Genomic DNA, 18,500 nt, shown 5'->3' with positions numbered 1-18,500 from the left:
CGAGGAGCCTTTTTAGCTATTGGTATTGGTGAGCTGCTTCACTGTGAAAAGTCATTTAATGCTTTGTAGTACAGGAGAATATTGCTGAATAATGTTATGCAATGATCGGATGTTATTTTTCAACAAGGCAACGCTTTTGCCCAAATTGCAAAGACAACCAAGAAGTGGCTTGAGAACAAGTTCATCAGGTTCATGTTTTGGCCAGGTCAGAGTCCAGATTTAAATCCTAAAGTGAATATTCAAATGAACTCAATTGAACTGGGAGACATTTTTCAGCTACTCATGAACTGTTTGAAGCCATTACACTGAGTGCAACAACACTGACTCTCTTCGTCCTGTAAAAAGCAAGTTGGGGAAGGATATTCTGTGTTAAGTTACTTATCTATTAGTGTAATTCTTGCTAAGTTCTTGACCAGTGATATGCGAATAAATGGTTAAGACCATAAAAATACCTAAATATTTTGCCATTTTTGGCCCAGGAGTGTATTACAGTAACTATGGCAACTATCTGGATGCACAAATATTTCCAAATCTCACTAGTGGCGACTAGATTTTTAACAACTGCTGCAAATATTTATTTCAGTCATATTTGTGTGAATTGTAGTTGCGTTCTGGGGCCCTATATTCAAATCATAAACCTCTTAAAAATAAAATCTCATTTGTGAAAATAGAGACAACAGACAAAGCATTACATTTTTTTTAATGAATTTTATTTAAAGTACAGTACAAAAATACAACCATGTACAGAATTCAAAATCTATTCTAATCTATTCTATTAAACCTGTCAATTATAGAATTAAAACAAAGAAACGTACCATAAAACGAATAAGAAATGTTTCAGATTCTGCAGTCAGATTTCTAGGTCACTAATCAAGTAAATTAGCTAACATTTTACAATAAGGTTTCATCTGTTACCATTAGTTACTAACGAACAAACAATATATATTACATATATTAATATCTTAATGTTCATTTGAACATTTACTACTACAATAAATCATTCATAGCTAATGTACTCTAACATAACTAACATTAACAATGGTTAATAAATGCAATAGAAATATACTGCTCATTACTCGTTCATGTTAGTTAACAAATTAGACCGTAAATTTGCAACATTGATCATGTGAACACCTTTGTACAGTCAAATGTTCCTGCAACTCAAGTGTCCTCTATTAAAGCAAAAGGAGCACAAATAAAATACTAAAACATTCTGATAATCATGTTCAGGTTTCAATTCAACTTTTCAAAATTTATCATGAAAACTTTAAACTTTTTAACCCCTCTGCATGGTCATAGCATTAGACATTACATATAAATATTACATGGAAAGATCCAGAGAAAGCTGGAAAACATCCAGTTTAATTTAGCATGAATGACACTGGTGAGGAAGACACGAGATCTCAGATTGAATTCAAACAAGAGCTTGGTCATTTAAAATGTCTTTATTGCTGTACGCCTGCCGTTTAAGTTGTTCAGTCACACTCGGTTGCGTTCGTCCAAGTGTGAGGTGAGCTCAGCAATTATGTTTTCGGTGATCCACCCACAGTACAAGTGACTCGATGTCCCGGTCACCGCAGCCATGTCTTTCAATAGTTACCATGGAGATTCCCTCTTCCCTCCTCTCAGAGACGGAACAGAGTAATGAGCAGAGAGGAGCAAAGAGTGAACTCATCAAACTGTCATCCAAAATGTTCAGCACTATTAAACTACCATTGTACCCTAGCATTTCCTCACTCCATTAGTATGATGAGGTGATTTAACTGAATTCTCAGACGCATTTGCATGATTAAAGTGTGGAGACAGATGATGTGAGTATCAAAGATCAAAAGTGGCTAGTGTATTGCTAATGCAATGCAAGAACGTTCGTTCCTGTAAAAAACAACAACCAAAAAACCCCTGAAATCTCTAAATGTACAAATAACGGCTCAGTTTCTATAATGAATGTTGAAGATAAAGACATGACCGCATGATTATTTAACTGGAGATGGTTTCAAACCAACAATTTCTTCAGGTCTTCATCCATTCCTCCTTTGGTTAATTGATCCAGACTATGGTAGCGATGGATGATATCATCTTCAGTAACTACCACCACTCGCACACCGTGAGTGTCATTCCCCAACTGACAACCCACTGCTGAGCTCACCACCATATCCAGCCCATCATGGCATCCTCCTGCATTTCTGTGGTAGTGACCAGAGAACACAGCTTTCACCCCTGAAATGAGACACAGGTTGATATCACTAACAAAATGACATCATTTGAAAATCATTCCCCAGTGAAATCACGCACAATAGTCATTTCATGATCACATTAGTCTCGGCTTCGCACCTACAGATGCCCACAGTCCATTTGATGACTGACTGATACATATTGTTTACAAAACTGGAGGGTACTTTCTCAATTCAGCAAGCTCTAATCTGATTGGCTGACTCTTTACAACTTCCTGTCGCTCGAACAGTAGAGCATGGCAGTAGCAACTCGAATGTCAAGCCAAGGGTTCAACTCCCAATAAATGCATCAACTGATTTAAAAAAAAAATTTTAATCCAAATGGAAGTCTCTTTAGATGTATAAATCCATTGAAATCAAGGTGTGTTTACCAGGTTGATTCAAGCTCTTTTTAAGGATGAAATAAATAGCTGGATTTGCCGACGTTTGCAAGGTTAGTTAAAACCTGAAACGTTTTTTCTTTGTACACATGACAACATTGTCAAACCGATCCCTGTTAACACAAATCATTGACTAAAAACACTGTATTATGCTTGCCAGGCCAGTAGTTTGTGAGGTCACTTTGTAAAGAAAGAAATGTGCCTGCGCATATACGCATTCTTTTACTACAGAGCACTCGCGCCAAACACGCATGACTATAGACTAAACACGTAACACGCATGTGCATGGCATCTGCGTTTTTACAAATTTGCGTTTTTGATAACAGTATCGTTTTTCAAAAACTTGCACTTTGAAAACCGTTTTCAAAAGTTTTCATTTTCAGGCCCCCAAAACGCTGTTTTCTGTTTTTAGTTGAAAGCAGTGTTGTGTAAATGGCCCCTAGATGTACATTAGCAGAACTTTTCACTTTATTTTCAGAGTACTTGTTACTTTTGGAAAGGTAGAAATGCTTTAGAAAAGTCCATACACATTTTCTGCTGCTTACACATATAGTATATACTTTAAATTACACATAATATACAATATCGTTTAATGTGACCACTGCTAAATGGTGTGTGTACTGTAAAAGTTTGAGACCATTACGAAATGAATAAAGACAATATTTAATTCAGCAAGAATGCATCAAATCAATAGAGTGACAGTAAAACATTCATGTTACGAAAGATTTATATTACAAATAAATGCTGTTCATTTGAACTAAGTAAAATCCTGAAAAAAACATTAGTTTCCACAAATATATTAATCAGAACCACTGTCTTCAACATTGAAAAAAATCAACATAAAAAACTACTTCAACCAAAAAAATTTTTTTTTTAAATGAGCACCAAATCAACATAATAGAATGATTTCTGAAGGATCATGAGACACTGGAGTAATAATGCTGAAAAATCAGCTTTGACATAACAGGGATAAATTACATACATATATATATATATATATATATATACAGTGAGGAAAATAAGTATTTGAACACCCTGCTATTGTATACTTATTTGCAGCTGTATCATACAAATAAATAGTTAAAAAATTATACATTGTGATTTCTGGATTTTTTTTTTTTAGATTATGTCTCTCACAGTGGACATGCACCTACGATGACAATTTCAGACCCCTCCATGATTTCTAACTGGGAGAACTTGCAAAATAGCAGGGTGTTCAAATACTTATTTTCCTCACTGTATATATATATATATATATATATATATATATATATATATATATATATATATATATATATATAATTTATTTATACAGTGAGGAAAATAAGTATTTGAACACCCTGCTATTTTGCAAGTTCTCCCACTTGGAAATCATGGAGGGGTCTGAAATTGTCATCGTAGGTGCATGTCCACTTTGAGAGACATAATCTAAAAAAAAAATCCAGAAATCACAATATATGATTTTTTAACTATTTATTTGTATGATACAGCTGCAAATAAGTATTTGAACACCTGTCTATCAGCTAGAATTCTGACCCTCAAAGACCTGTTAGTCTGCCTTTAAAATGTCCACCTCCACTCCATTTATTATCCTAAATTAGATGCACCTGTTTGAGGTCGTTAGCTGCATAAAGACACCTGTCCACCCCATACAATCAGTAAGAATCCAACTACTAACATGGCCAAGACCAAAGAGCTGTCCAAAGACACTAGAGACAAAATTGTACACCTCCACAAGGCTGGAAAGGGCTACGGGGAAATTGCCAAGCAGCTTGGTGAAAAAAGATCCACTGTTGGAGCAATCATTAGAAAATGGAAGAAGCTAAACATGACTGTCAATCTCCCTCGGACTGGGGCTCCATGCAAGATCTCACCTCGTGGGGTCTCAATGATCCTAAGAAAGGTGAGAAATCAGCCCAGAACTACACGGGAGGAGCTGGTCAATGACCTGAAAAGAGCTGGGACCACCGTTTCCAAGGTTACTGTTGGTAATACACTAAGACGTCATGGTTTGAAATCATGCATGGCACGGAAGGTTCCCCTGCTTAAACCAGCACGTCAAGGCCCGTCTTAAGTTTGCCAATGACCATTTGGATGATCCAGAGGAGTCATGGGAGAAAGTCATGTGGTCAGATGAGACCAAAATAGAACTTTTTGGTCATAATTCCACTAAACGTGTTTGGAGGAAGAAGAATGATGAGTACCATCCCAAGAACACCATCCCTACTGTGAAGCATGGGGGTGGTAGCATCATGCTTTGGGGTGTTTTTCTGCACATGGGACAGGGCGACTGCACTGTATTAAGGAGAGGATGACCGGGGCCATGTATTGCGAGATTTTGGGGAACAACCTCCTTCCCTCAGTTAGAGCATTGAAGATGGGTCGAGGCTGGGTCTTCCAACATGACAATGACCCGAAGCACACAGCCAGGATAACCAAGGAGTGGCTCTGTAAGAAGCATATCAAGGTTCTGGTGTGGCCTAGCCAGTCTCCAGACCTAAACCCAATAGAGAATCTTTGGAGGGAGCTCAAACTCCGTGTTTCTCAGCGACAGCCCAGAAACCTGACTGATCTAGAGAAGATCTGTGTGGAGGAGTGGGCCAAAATCCCTCCTGCAGTGTGTGCAAACCTGGTGAAAAACTACAGGAAACGTTTGACCTCTGTAATTGCAAACAAAGGCTACTGTATCAAATATTAACATTGATTTTCTCAGGTGTTCAAATACTTATTTGCAGCTGTATCATACAAATAAATAGTTAAAAAATCATACATTGTGATTTCTGGATTTTTTTTTTTAGATTATGTCTCTCACAGTGGACATGCACCTACGATGACAATTTCAGACCCCTCCATGATTTCTAAGTGGGAGAACTTGCGAAATAGCAGGGTGTTCAAATACTTATTTTCCTCACTGTATATATAAATTAATAACATTTCACAATATGGCTTTTTCTGTATTTTTGATCAAATAACTGCAGATTTCTTGAGCATAAGACACTTTTTTTAAAAAACATTTTAAAAAAAATCAACAAACTTTTCAATGGTATATACACATCGGTCAAATGGTCTCTTCCAGTCAATGAAATATGGACTCGTTTTTTAGAGAAAGATCTTCAACGTGTGTTAAACCATCTACAGTATCTGTTCTTCTAGGGAACCATGACGACTAGAGCCGCTTTCCGACCAAGTAGTTACAGGAACTTAGTTATAGGAACTGTCCACTTCTAAACAGTTCTATGAACTACTCTCCCCCAAACTCGGTTTTGCTGTTTGCGTTCGCACTGGCCAAGTGGCCATAGGAACTGGTAGGAGGGGTAAGGGAGTGACGCAAGCACGGTGACTTTTATTTTGACGGCGCGACGGACCTTTATTTTGGCAGCGCTGAGACCGCCAGAGCAAACAATGCTCGCATTCTCTGTGTTTATTAGTTAGCGATCTGTCTAACAGTACTGTTTAATATGTTATTAGATAGAACTGTTATAGAAAGTAGACAGTATATGAAAAAAAGGTTATTAGCCTATGCCGTGTGGTTGATGTCCAGTGTTGCTAGCTGGGCAGATAAACAATCATGTTTGGCTTGGTCCCCTCAAAGTTGCGTTGGATTTTCTCTTCAGCATAAAGGTTTAGAGACCCATCTATCACTGTTTTCCATGTTTGTATAGTTAGTTTCTGGAGTAAATATATAGGCTATAATCTGTGTGTTTACATTATAGCTGTTTTAAAAATGGCGGGTGCTGGTGTTCCGCGTGCGTTCGGTCAATCAGCGTACACTAACGTCACGGGTAGTTCCTATAGTGCTGGTTTAGACCCTACTCTGAAGTAGGACCTTAATTAGTTCCTCCAAATGGAGTCAACTAAAATCGTTCCTAGTTCCTGCGGTGCGAACACGCCGACATCCGGGTACTTTAGCCAATAGTTCTAGGAACTGTGAAAAGGTTCCTCCGGTCAGAAAGCGGCTTAGGTCACAAGGGTCATTGGAACCAATAGTTTAAGTGACCATTTCTTAGCTAAAGTCTTTACTTTACTGTTAGATTAAAGTGTCCTCTCATTGAGAGAAAGAACATATTAACTTGATGTTTTGAGAAGACTCTCCTGTTTATCATTAGAGCCTGGCCAAATCCAACCTTGAAGAAGCTGTGTGTGTGTTAGTATTCTTGGTTGCAGGTTAAGGAATAATTGGCATTAGTGGAGATGGACTGACTTGTTTTCTTTGACATGCTGGTGACTAGAGACAGTCTAGTGACCTCAGAGGACCACTGGTACCTAACTCAGGGTCCTGGTGGCAGCCGTACAGACTATAGAGATGTGCTACTGCCTATCAGTCCATGTGTGGAAAATTACTATGTTTATCTATTTCTTAGCCAATCAGAATCATTCAACCTGAAGCAAGGATGTATCTTAGACCTTGATGAAGGGTATAATTGCTGTGATCTTTGTAACTGTAAGTGGAGCGGCCTATGAACTCCTTGTGAGTCTTGAAGCTGACTTCTGCCTGATGAAACTACAAACTATCTTCAGTAAAACTTTTCTTCAATTGACTACACTCTTGACTCCAGGATCATATCTGGTTCTTTGACCGTAAATCCGCTTACAAGACTCTGATCAAACCAACATGAGGCCATGAGCTCAACACTGCAACTGAATCAACTGAATTTCCTGTCTGATTGACCATGTCTGCACGCTGATAGACTGAAAATCCATATCGGCATGGTGGGGGCCGCTTCAGATTCAGTTTCCCCGTTGATCTGCATAACCATTGTGAAGCTTCTCATCTCTCTCATGCAGCAGTAGCCGAGGCTTTGCCATTCAGGAATTTAAAGCAATGGACCGAATGCAGAATCACTATAGTTCATCAAACAAGTCACCCAGAGGGAAAGGCACAAATAAGCTCTCTCTATTGTGAAGGAAGTGAGATTGGAGGTGGCTCTTCCACAGTTCAGCCGAGGTTTCATTTCTGAAGAGAATTCTGAAAAGGTGGTACCCCCATACTGAGGTAATGGATGCATTTGGAAGCAGGAAACAAAATCTCACATGAATTTTTCATTCAGACAGAGCAAAGGTGCCAAAACCCACAGGGATGATGGTAAGACAGGAGATGGAACGCCAAAATACATAAAAGAAGAAGAAGAAAGGAGAAACTGATTATGGCAGGAACACAACATTGAGAGGTATAATTACAGATTGTTGCTTGCTGTCAAGAGTTCATCTAAATTTCACTAGTTGTTCTTGTTCCTCATGCACATGATAGCTATCTGCATGCTCTGTTGGACAGAGAGGAACACTGCTAATGAAACCACACAAACAACACAATTACAACTACCTTGACACTTAAAGGCTTACACAATGCAGCACATAAAGCAGACACCTTTTCAAAAACAATTAAAACAACGGGAACAAAACATTAGGATGAATTATAATTGCATGTAAGTGACTTCAATAGGAAGATTATGCACATTTCAAGCATCTTTCACATATTATAACCTCTAATCCACTTGATGGAAGCAAGCAACAGAAACATGATGGATAAAAAAAAGAGAGTCCAATTATCTGGGGAAGTCAGATGTGAAACTGAGGAGGGGGAAGAAAAATCAAAGCACTTCTAAAACAATTTACTCTAAGGACATCCTCTCTACTGCACTACCAGACATGCAATACTGTTAATGACTGCACACATCTACTGTAACTACACATCAACCTAAACCTGTTAGGTTAACCTACACCTCAACCTAAACGCTATAGGAATTATCCGTGACGTTAGTATATGCTGATTGGCCGAAAGCACACGAAATACCACTTTACACAAATGGAGTAAAAATCAGGGCCTGAAATTTCTAAAAAAGTGATTTCTGATGGTGATGGTAATGGATGTGTCAATGTTAATGTATTTGGTCTTGGCGGAATAGATCTGCTACGCTGCTGCAGATTAAGTACAGAGATTTGCTTAATACATTCACAAAAGGGGCTTTCGCACTGGAGGAACCTTTTCATAGTTCCTAGAACTATTGGCGGAAGTTCCCTGATTTTGGCGCGTTCGCACCGCAGGAACTAGGAACTATTTTAGGTCTAGGAACTCTTTTGGAGGAACTAATTTAGCTCCTACTTCAGAGTAGGGTCTAAACCAGCGCTATAGGAACTATCCGTGACGTTAGTATACGCTGATTGGCCGAAAGTACGCAAAAAAAAAAAAAGAAGCTGTGTACAGACACCGATTATAGCCTATATATTTGCTCCAAAAACTAACTCTACGAAAATGAAACAGTGATAGATGAGCCTCTTAACCTTTACGCTGAGGAGAAAATGGTACATTTCATGTCTATAAAAATAGCTATTTTTTTCATGGTAGCCTATTTTATATTGCACAGTGTATCAAACACATAGTTCCTACAACAAGAAAAACATGATTTTTGCTTTTAATGTTATAATAGAAGGTCTAGCCTATTTCCACTATCATCTTGAGGTTTTAAAACAAACAGTTTTGTCCTCTTTTCAGATAATCATACTTATCTGCGTCTCTCTGTTTGGACATTGTTTTGCTTTGTATGCCTTAGAAATGTCTGCATTTTGTGCACGCTTGCAGTCGCTTCTTTTCTCGGCTGTGATTTTTTGGCTGTGAACGTTTCAGTGTGTCCATACTCCCACCAGTCCTGTAATCATGCTGATTAATAAGCTGTGATCGCTTAACAACAAACAGTGCTGTTATGGATTTAGTTGTGGAGATCTGATGTAAAGTCACTTTCTACATGTTTATAAGGTGTCCATCTAAAGATGAAAAATGTCATCCCTGTGGAAATTCTGGGATTCTACACTAAGGATTCTACACTAATGCCAACAGCAGTACTATGAACACAGCCCCCTTCTGTACGGTTTCTACAGTATATTCCCTTGAAATTTTGTCCACTGCTCTCAGCGACTTATTTCCATCTCATGAATTGCGTTATTTCATTTCTTGAAGATACATTTGAGAAAATCCCATTTATCTGCCTGTTAATTAATGGGCTCATTACTGCAAGAATAGTAGTATCTAGGGATCAACATGCCTTTTGGCTGAGAGAGGTGAAATTTGCTGAGAATGTGAGAGAATAGTACGTACTAAAAATAAACATTCACATAAAATAAGCCAGCAATAGTCCAATAAGGAAGTATGATGCCGTTCTGTGTTCAGTTCTCTGGAGACACACTAAACGCGCTTCTAGAAGTCTCTATTCCCAGCCACAGAACTAACGGATCTGCCAGATATGGATTATATGTAAATCCTCAAGTCTTGTCTATTCAAACTACTCAGACTGCATTAACGGTTTAGTTTGAGGGTTGTGTGCCTGTGTGTTACTGCCTGTTTGTGTGTGCTGTCATTAGGCCACTGGGATACATTATTCACAAAACTCTGCCAAAAATAATTTGCATGACAGAAGGAAGTACAAAATGATTTTGTGCAGGGAGAACATTGCTTATGCCGGTCATATATCGCACCCATTTATCACTGTAGATCCTTTAAATGAGGGACGGAGTTTTGTGTAGTGTAATTATGATTTAATCCAAAGGCGACTGGCATAGTGCTTAGCAATTTCAATCATGCTGATTCCTGTACACAGCAAAGCTGTTTCTCATCGGGGAAAACATATTTAAAAAGAATACATTACGTGTTTGTCACTTTTAAAATATGTATATGCTTAAGGATGTTTGTGTGGTTTTGTTATTTTATCGCTATTGATCGACATTGGATATTTAAAGGGATCATGACATGGATTTATTTATTTATTAATATGTTCTTGAGGTTCATTCATAATGCTAATAAAGTTTTTTGCACAAAAAACAAACAAACAAATATATATGCAGAAAAATTATTATTTTCAACCCTCATACTGACCCTGTTTTAAGGGTCAGCTCCAGTGTCACCGGCCCAAAGCCATTACATATTTAAAACAGTAATATCCTATATTAAACCTAAACTAATCTTGACAAACTGATTTTCAAAATAAATTACAGAGGAGCTGTAATTTATCAATTTGCAACAAGAATATTTTCATACTCCTAAGGTGTGTTCAGACCTTTATTTTGAAATAGCGATGGACGTGAAAAATCATGAAAGAATGGTAGAAACCTCAGTTTGTTTTCATGCCAAGAGTTCAAAAAATAACATCCATTAAATGTTTTAGAAAAAAAGGTCTAAAAATGTTTTAAATATAAAGAAAAAAATAATAGATTCACCATTTGTGATGTGGCAGCGAACTATAACGCACATACGTGTTCTTTTTATGTGTTTATTAGAGGTTGAATTCATATCAAAATCTGCCAAACTTCCCATACTACTTCTGAAAAGGATGTCTACTTCATAAATTATATGAAAATTGTGGACATATATCGTTCAGATCACTCAAACCACATATGGAAATGGAGGCACCCTTATATGGGCAGTAATGGAGTCTGGTTGTCACCTAGTGGAAAAGTTTGGTACAAAACAAAATCTTACTGAAAGCTAATTTTTTGAGATATCAACCTAAAATTTGAAACACAACTTGTTTAGATTATTGGCTTTGATTTCCTTGCAGATTTAGAGTGCAACATGTTTCGAAAATATATATTTTATATAAAAAAATGTACATTGTACATATTCATTAACTCAAAAATTCTATAACTTTTTCACTTTCTTAATTTATTTCACTTCTACAAAAATCTGCCAAATGTCTTCTTTAAAACAAGACCAATCTTACGTCTATATTCCAAAGCATTCTTGAATTACAACCATTTAAGTTCGGAATGTGCATTTTCATGTCTATTAAAAAAAAGGGGGGGGGGGGGGGTGACACTTAAGGGGTTTGTCAGTAAACGGCCACTGTTATGATTGGCTAATGTCATTGCAGGAAACAGTATCAAGGCCCACTCGCTATTGCACACGAGTAAGTTTATATCCATAAAAAACAAAACAATTTACAGACAAAGCATTATGAAATAATTTACTTGCGTCCTATGATGGAGCTGCTGTCAGATCCAATACAGTCGGCTGCTTCATCTTTCAACAAAAGTTTCTTTGCGAACTCTCCATTACACTGTGCCTCGTTTACAAACAAAATCCTCCGAACAAATATATAATCCTCCGACGTGATCCAGGACGCCATTAAAATGAAACATCCACTGGTTTCTGATGATGGGATCCCTTTTAAGTCTGTACAGAGACACAAACTAGCGGTTTAAACTGGACACGTCAAAGCGAAAGTTTGTTCACTCTTCCATTTGTCCTGTTGTTGACAGACTCAAGTGCGTGGAATACGTCAGAAACTGAATGCGCATCTGTATACTGTATACTCACCCTCAAGCCATCCTGGGTGTATATGACTTTCTTCATTCAGCCAAACACGATTAGATTTATATTTAAAATATCCTGGATCTTCCAAGCTTTATTATGGGAGTGAATGGTACCTTAGATTTTGAGCCCAAAAAAGTGCATCCATCTGGTAATGGCCGTCCGCGTGTTCACAAGAGAGTCGAGTTCTGGTGTATGACATAGGCATATATGATGTTCGTCACTTCTCACCAAAGAAGCCAGTGATTATAGTTTATAAAGTTATAAATATGGATATTTTTCATACAAAAATGCATTGATTTGCTTCAGAAGGCCTTTATTAACCCCCTGGAGTCATATGGATAACTTTTATGATGGATGGATGTGCTTTTTTGGGGCTTTTTGGTACCATTCACTCCCATTATAAAGCTTGGATGAAACAGGATATTATTTAATATAACTCTGATTGTGCTTTGCTGAAAGGTGAAAGTCATATACACCTAGGATGGCTTGAGGGTGAGTAAATTAAGGGATATTTTTTCATTTTTGTGTGAAGTAACCCTTTAAGCGACTGAACACCAGCGGTGCGATGAAATGTAATTGTTTGTTGATGTCTTGCACTGGAGGCAGTCATATGCATGTGTATTTGCCCATGTGACGTCACAGATTACCCGCAATATCAAAACAAGCTGTTTTTGGAGCTTGATTAAATAAATTCATTGTTATTTAATGGTACAAAGACTTCTTCTTTGTAAAAAGATCAAGACATGACCCCTTTAAATTACTGTACATTCAAATGTTGAGATGCTTAAATTCACGGCAACATGTAAAACTATTGATTTTAGTTTTTATAAACTTAACTTATTTGGACAAAATAATATAGAACTTAAATATTCGCCTTTTATCAGTTATTAGCCACAACATGACATAATTATCGGTGCATCGTAAAATATTCGTTATTGAGTTTTGAATCAGAAGTGTTTTAGAAAATACATTACAATTTTGGAGAATTTTTGCAAAAAAGTGCAAAAAAGTAAATAATTTTTCTACCATCTGCGATTTACCTTAAACCAAATTACAAATCAAAGACATCAGAGTTGAAGAAACTGCAAACAGATAATATCCAAATGGATACTGCCAAACGGGGCTAGTTACAGTATATTTCTATGCCCTTGAAACACTCCTTATAATGATGCAAGACATTGAGATACACAAAAACACAGCCAAGCCTTTCCTAAAGGATATCTGATAACAATAGGTACTCCATCACACTGTAACCTCCACAAAACAGACTATTCTTCATTGTCTACCTAAAAACAACATGCTAGCCAGCTAACCTACAATTCTCAGCAGGTGACAAGCTTTCTGTTGATTAACCAAACCCCGCGCTCATTTCTACTGGCGTGTGCTGAATGAGAGCGTTAAGACAGCTGAAATAGCAGAGGAAACACTTGGCTTATCACTGCTAATTAACACACTACAAGATAGCACCACTGGCAGTGTGAGAAACGTTGAATGGTAATTTAAAATGAAATGGTTTGCATTACAATAGGGGGCTCAAAAACACAAGTTGCCTTTTAAGATAGCATAAGCTTCCTGTCTGCTTGTGCGTTTAGTGCAGTTGTCAAGAGTACTAATTTAGATTCAATCAAGGGTGTTTACAAAGCGCACAAACATTCTGTAAAAAACCTTACTTAATACTAGCTAAATCTTCTCTGCTCAGATTATAGCCTTAAGATGCCATCAGAATGGATCTCAAAGTAAAACCAAAACATAAATAAATACATTTCTTATGGGTCTTTTTCTGTGCCTGATTTAGAGGGAAAATGTGTGGAATGTATTTAAACAAATGTGTTAAACAGATGAGTTCTTTACTCTAAACATATCCTTACACTAAAGATACACAAATTACTCAAAATATGAAATAAGAGAACACGCAAGAGGTTAAGGGCATTTCAATTGACCTTTCACTAAGAGAACATCCAATAGAACTTAGGAGATTAATGAATGGCCTGATATTCAATAAAACATGCTCATAATGGCTTATGATTGGATATTATTCTTACTAGAATGAATTGTGACATCACAGTGCAAATTGTTAAATTGTCAACTCACAAAGAAAAAGAAAAATCAATAAACTTTACACAGTTATTGAGATCTACCATCTAGACTCTATGCTCATGTCCCAGGATTGACAGAAAACAAGATCAGTTCATTGTACACCAACAAAATAATAAATTATTAACATAAAACTTATCACAAAGCACAGAGAACCTGACAGACAGACATTACAGGGCATTAGAGTGTCAGTACAGCAGAGGAATATAGGTCTGTAAACAGCTCAGGATATCAGGAACTGTGTATTACTGTACATTACAAATGCCACCCACTGTACAAACCTCAAAGCTAACAGACATCTGGAGTGATCAGCATGTTTTCCCCCAAGGCAGATGTCTCAAAAAATGATCATCTTCTCAAAGCCTTGCTGCCTTTTATAAAATGTGGTTTAAATCATAAAAATATAATTTGCAGCACGATATTAAATCTACGAGCTCAAGGAGCCCATGAAAACGAGTTTGTGGGCAGTGGCTGAGTTATCCTCTGACAGTGATCTCTGATATCCAGGAGGATTGGCTTTTTTTTTTTCAAACATTTTTTTTTATTATTTAATTTTAGCATTCTTCGTGTTTTGATCATAGAAACAATTATAGAAATAGTAAAAGTGGAGTTTCGAAGGAAGCTGTGGATTGCATGTGCATCAAGCCCCTCTCTGTCGCCCACAGCAGTGCCCGACTTATTTACATTATACACTACTCCATTTCCATTAACACAGTGTGTATAAAATGAGAGATGAAAGTTCAAATCTAATATTAAAGATGTCACATCCTTCCTGACTAGAGAGATTGAATCTTCCTGTTTTGCCCATTTTTTAAAATCGATTTTAAATATCATTGCACCATGATGCATCTCTCTGGCCATACAAACATCAATATATATTGTTTCTTTTGAACACTAACCTTTGGTACAAAGGAAGATGTGTGTTTTTTTCCCCTCATGGCTAACATAAACCACAACCTAGTGGATTTACTTGTTACTTTTCCTACATAAACAGCACAGCTTGTTTAATAGTTTGTGGTGCCGGAACTACTATGTATAACTGAAAGTAAATCAATCTGACACATTTAGAGGAGCATATCATTTGATAGCTGTAACAATAACACTGCCATTTCTCTTTTCTTGAAGCTCCATGATAACATCCTGTAGGAATTTCAAATTTGAACAGCAATCAGATTTAATTCTTTAAGGCTAAAATATTGAGTCGCTTGTTAATAGTGGAAATCTTTATTCAAGCAAAGGGACTTCAAACCCCAAAAATGCTCATTAGATATCAACACGAGAATAGAGTATTGAGTAATGTATGCTGTGTATTTCAGCACAGCTGTTAAATAAAACAACATCCGCTCTGATCCAACCTTTTCGAAGTTCTAAAATCAATAATTAACTTATGCACAATATGCCTCTTATAGAGTCCATTCTCATAATAGAATCCCAAAATGTATATGGACAACTTGCATATTTCTTGTCTGTAAAGCTTTTATTATACATCCTGGAAAAGCACTCCAGGGCACTCAGAGCATAATTAAAGAGCCATGGGCAAGGCAAAAGCATTATTCCAGCATGTGGCCATAAATGTGCCATTTACTGCAGCATTCTTGCACCAATAGTTTCATGGTCTTGTACACCTTGTTTGTATTTACCAAAAATATATATATATTTCTGCCCTTATTTTTTTTTAAAAAGCTGAGAAATCTAAATTTGCTTGCCGGTAATTCTATTCAATTAATTTAAGAGATATTACAAATAAGAAAACCGAAACCTACAATATTAACAGTTGTTAAAAACAGTTGCTTTCTGGATTTTTCTGGAATAAGTTTAAAAAAATATATATATATATATATTTTTTTTTTTAAAGAAAAACAATTATATTGAATAAAAACAATGATAACTGCACGTTTATAGTTTTCATTGGTTTGCTGAATATGAAAAGTTTCACTTTTCTATGAAAAAAATAAATAACGTCTACGGTTACTATCGTAACCTCGGTTCCCTGAGAGGCGGGAACGAGACATTACGTCACTGACGTATATGGGAACTCCCTTCCTCCTCATTTTCACTGAAATCTTATAGGCTAACGCCAGCTGGCCAATTGACGCGAAACATGCAAATGCTGACCGGTCCGCGGGCAGTATAAATAGCATGGGCGTGACAATTACGTCAGAATCAAGACTGAACGCTAGCACAGCTGATCAAACGGCGAGCACGGCGGCTGACGTAATGTCTCGTTCCCGCCTCTCAGGGAACCGAGGTTACGATAGTAACCGTAGACGTTCCCTTTCAAGGCGGTCACTTCGACATTACGTCACTGACGTATATGGGAACTGTATAGAATCCCGCCGTGAGTGCAGTGAAGATAAGCCCTGAACGGGGTCAAGCTACACTCCCACGAGAGACAACAGTTCTAAGCCAGCAGCGCCGCTAGGAGCACTCGAACTGATAGGCGAAACTAGACCAATAAACGTCTGTTCCGACCTACCAAGTTGCATATCCAATGCAATAAAGCGAAGGCTGCACTGGAGCGCAGCACAACACCATAAGCACTCAAGCACAAGAGTTAACACAGTGTCGACGGCAATAGCAGTGACAGCTGCATAACCTTAAAGCCATACACAGAGTTAACAGTACATTGAAAACTACTGCGTAATGCGGAAACAGCTATGTAACATTATAGTCATAACACAGAGTTAGCAGCAATGGTGACTCTGCATAATGCAGACTACTGCACAGCAGGTGGTAACAGTTCATGAGTACATTAATAAAACTCACCGAACCCACGACACTATAGGCAGTGCATAAAACTTGAAACCCTGGCGAACGTGTTCTGAGAAGACAGCCAGCATACCTAAATCCCGTAGGCATTAAACCACATTGAAAAGCGTCGAATTCAGTGAGAAAGTCTCAGTCCCTAGTACCATCCACCAAGCACACAACAGCTAGTCAGACTGCTGCCTAGTGGTCCACGTACATCCGCAAAGCCCTTACAGGGCCAACAGCACTCTGAGCATCAGCATCATGTGAGGCTGACGGCTCAGCAGAAGGCGGGCAGGGATCAATCTGTGCTCTGAACGGTGTAAGCGACTTCGGAACGCAGCTTGGTATCGGACGGAGAGTGACGCTGCAGTCACTAGGTCCGAGACAATGCAACATCATTCACGTAGAATGAGCGTAGGTCTCCAAGTGCTTCGCTGGGGCGAGAGCAGGTGGAAAGGCCATTCTCAAGGAGATCTCTCAACACTCATTAGTGTGAAGTGTCTTGCTCAACTAAGGACCCAGCAGCGGACACACAAGAAGGTTCCACAGCTTGGGGCTGGGGTGCCAATCGTCTGTAGAAGCAGGAACTTCCTGAGGGGGATTGTCATGGGGGAGCCCCATAACTCTCTCAGGTTCGTGAACCGTGAATGATAGGCCAGTAAGGGGGTCACGAGGAAACTGACACTCCCTTGTAGAACATAGCCGATGTTCTATAGCCGATGTACAGAAGTGCAAATTAACACATAACTGAATGTACATAAACACAGTGCCAGTGGCCGTAGCGACAACTGTGAATATACGCAGTTAGATAATAGCCCCATAATAGCATAGCACCTCAGAAGTACACAAACACAGTCGTAGCCGTAGCTAGAACTGTGAGTATACGAGTTAGTACAGAATAGCCAGTTGCACTGAAGGAAACGGGGCAACATAACAGCGTAGCACATGTACGTATACGCAGTAGCTCAGTATAGGCACTGAAGGATACGGGGCAACACCGCAGCATGAACACATCCATGTGCAAATAAATGCAGCGCAGGTCGCCGTATCGACAGAGACTGTGAATATGCACAGTTCGACTGGGATAGCTAGTTGCACTAAGATACAGGGCAACATGACAGCATAACACAAGTGCGTAAGAATAGCGCATCCATGTATGTACATAACGCAGCGTAAGTCACCGTAGCTGAGATGCACAGTTAGATCAGGATGGCTAGCTGCACTGAAGGAAACAGGGCAGCATTACAGCATAACACATCCGTGCACGTACATACATCCAGAAACTGTGAATATGCACGGTTAGATTAGGATAGCTAGTTTTGCACTGAAGGAACAGGGCAACAAAATAGCAAAAACACGCCCTTGTACGTACATGTGCAGTGAAGTCGCTGTACGTGCAGTGTAGTCGCCGTAGCGACAGAACTGTGAATATGCACAGTTAGATAGGACAGCTGGTTGTTGCACTGAAGGATAGAGGGCAACATAACAGCATAACACATCAGTGTGCACATTTAAAACATCTGTGTGTATAATGCAGCGCTAGTCGTCGAAGCGACCGAAACTGCATGAATATGCGCAGTTCAAACACAATGGTCATTTACGTTGAGGGCAACATAACAGCATAACGCTTCAGTGTGTACACAGATGCAGCGCAAGTCGCCGTAGCGACGACTGTGACTATGCACAGTTAGATAGGATAGCTAGTTGCACTGAAGGATACAGGGCAACGTGATAGCATAGTTA

At 38.4% G+C, this 18,500-nt stretch overlaps 1 protein-coding gene across 2 annotated transcripts in view; it reads right to left on the bottom strand.

Moving 5' to 3' along the window:
* Positions 1-683: 683 nt before the first annotated feature.
* Positions 684-18,500, bottom strand: part of cpped1 (calcineurin-like phosphoesterase domain containing 1) — a 40,386-nt gene continuing 22,569 nt past the window's right edge. For both annotated transcript variants that reach the window (XM_084135221.1, XM_084135222.1), the window contains exon 4: positions 684-2,217. In XM_084135221.1, the coding sequence (XP_083991347.1) occupies positions 1,994-2,217 (224 nt within the window). In that variant the 3' untranslated portion in view covers positions 684-1,993. The remainder of the gene's footprint in view (positions 2,218-18,500) is intronic.

The sequence above is a fragment of the Abramis brama genome (assembly GCF_963993115.1).
Source record: "Abramis brama genome assembly, chromosome: 14".
In the NCBI taxonomy this organism is placed as follows: domain Eukaryota; kingdom Metazoa; phylum Chordata; class Actinopteri; order Cypriniformes; family Leuciscidae; genus Abramis; species Abramis brama.
The sequence above is the reverse complement of the archived record's forward strand: the minus strand, read 5'-3'. Positions and strand labels throughout refer to the sequence as shown.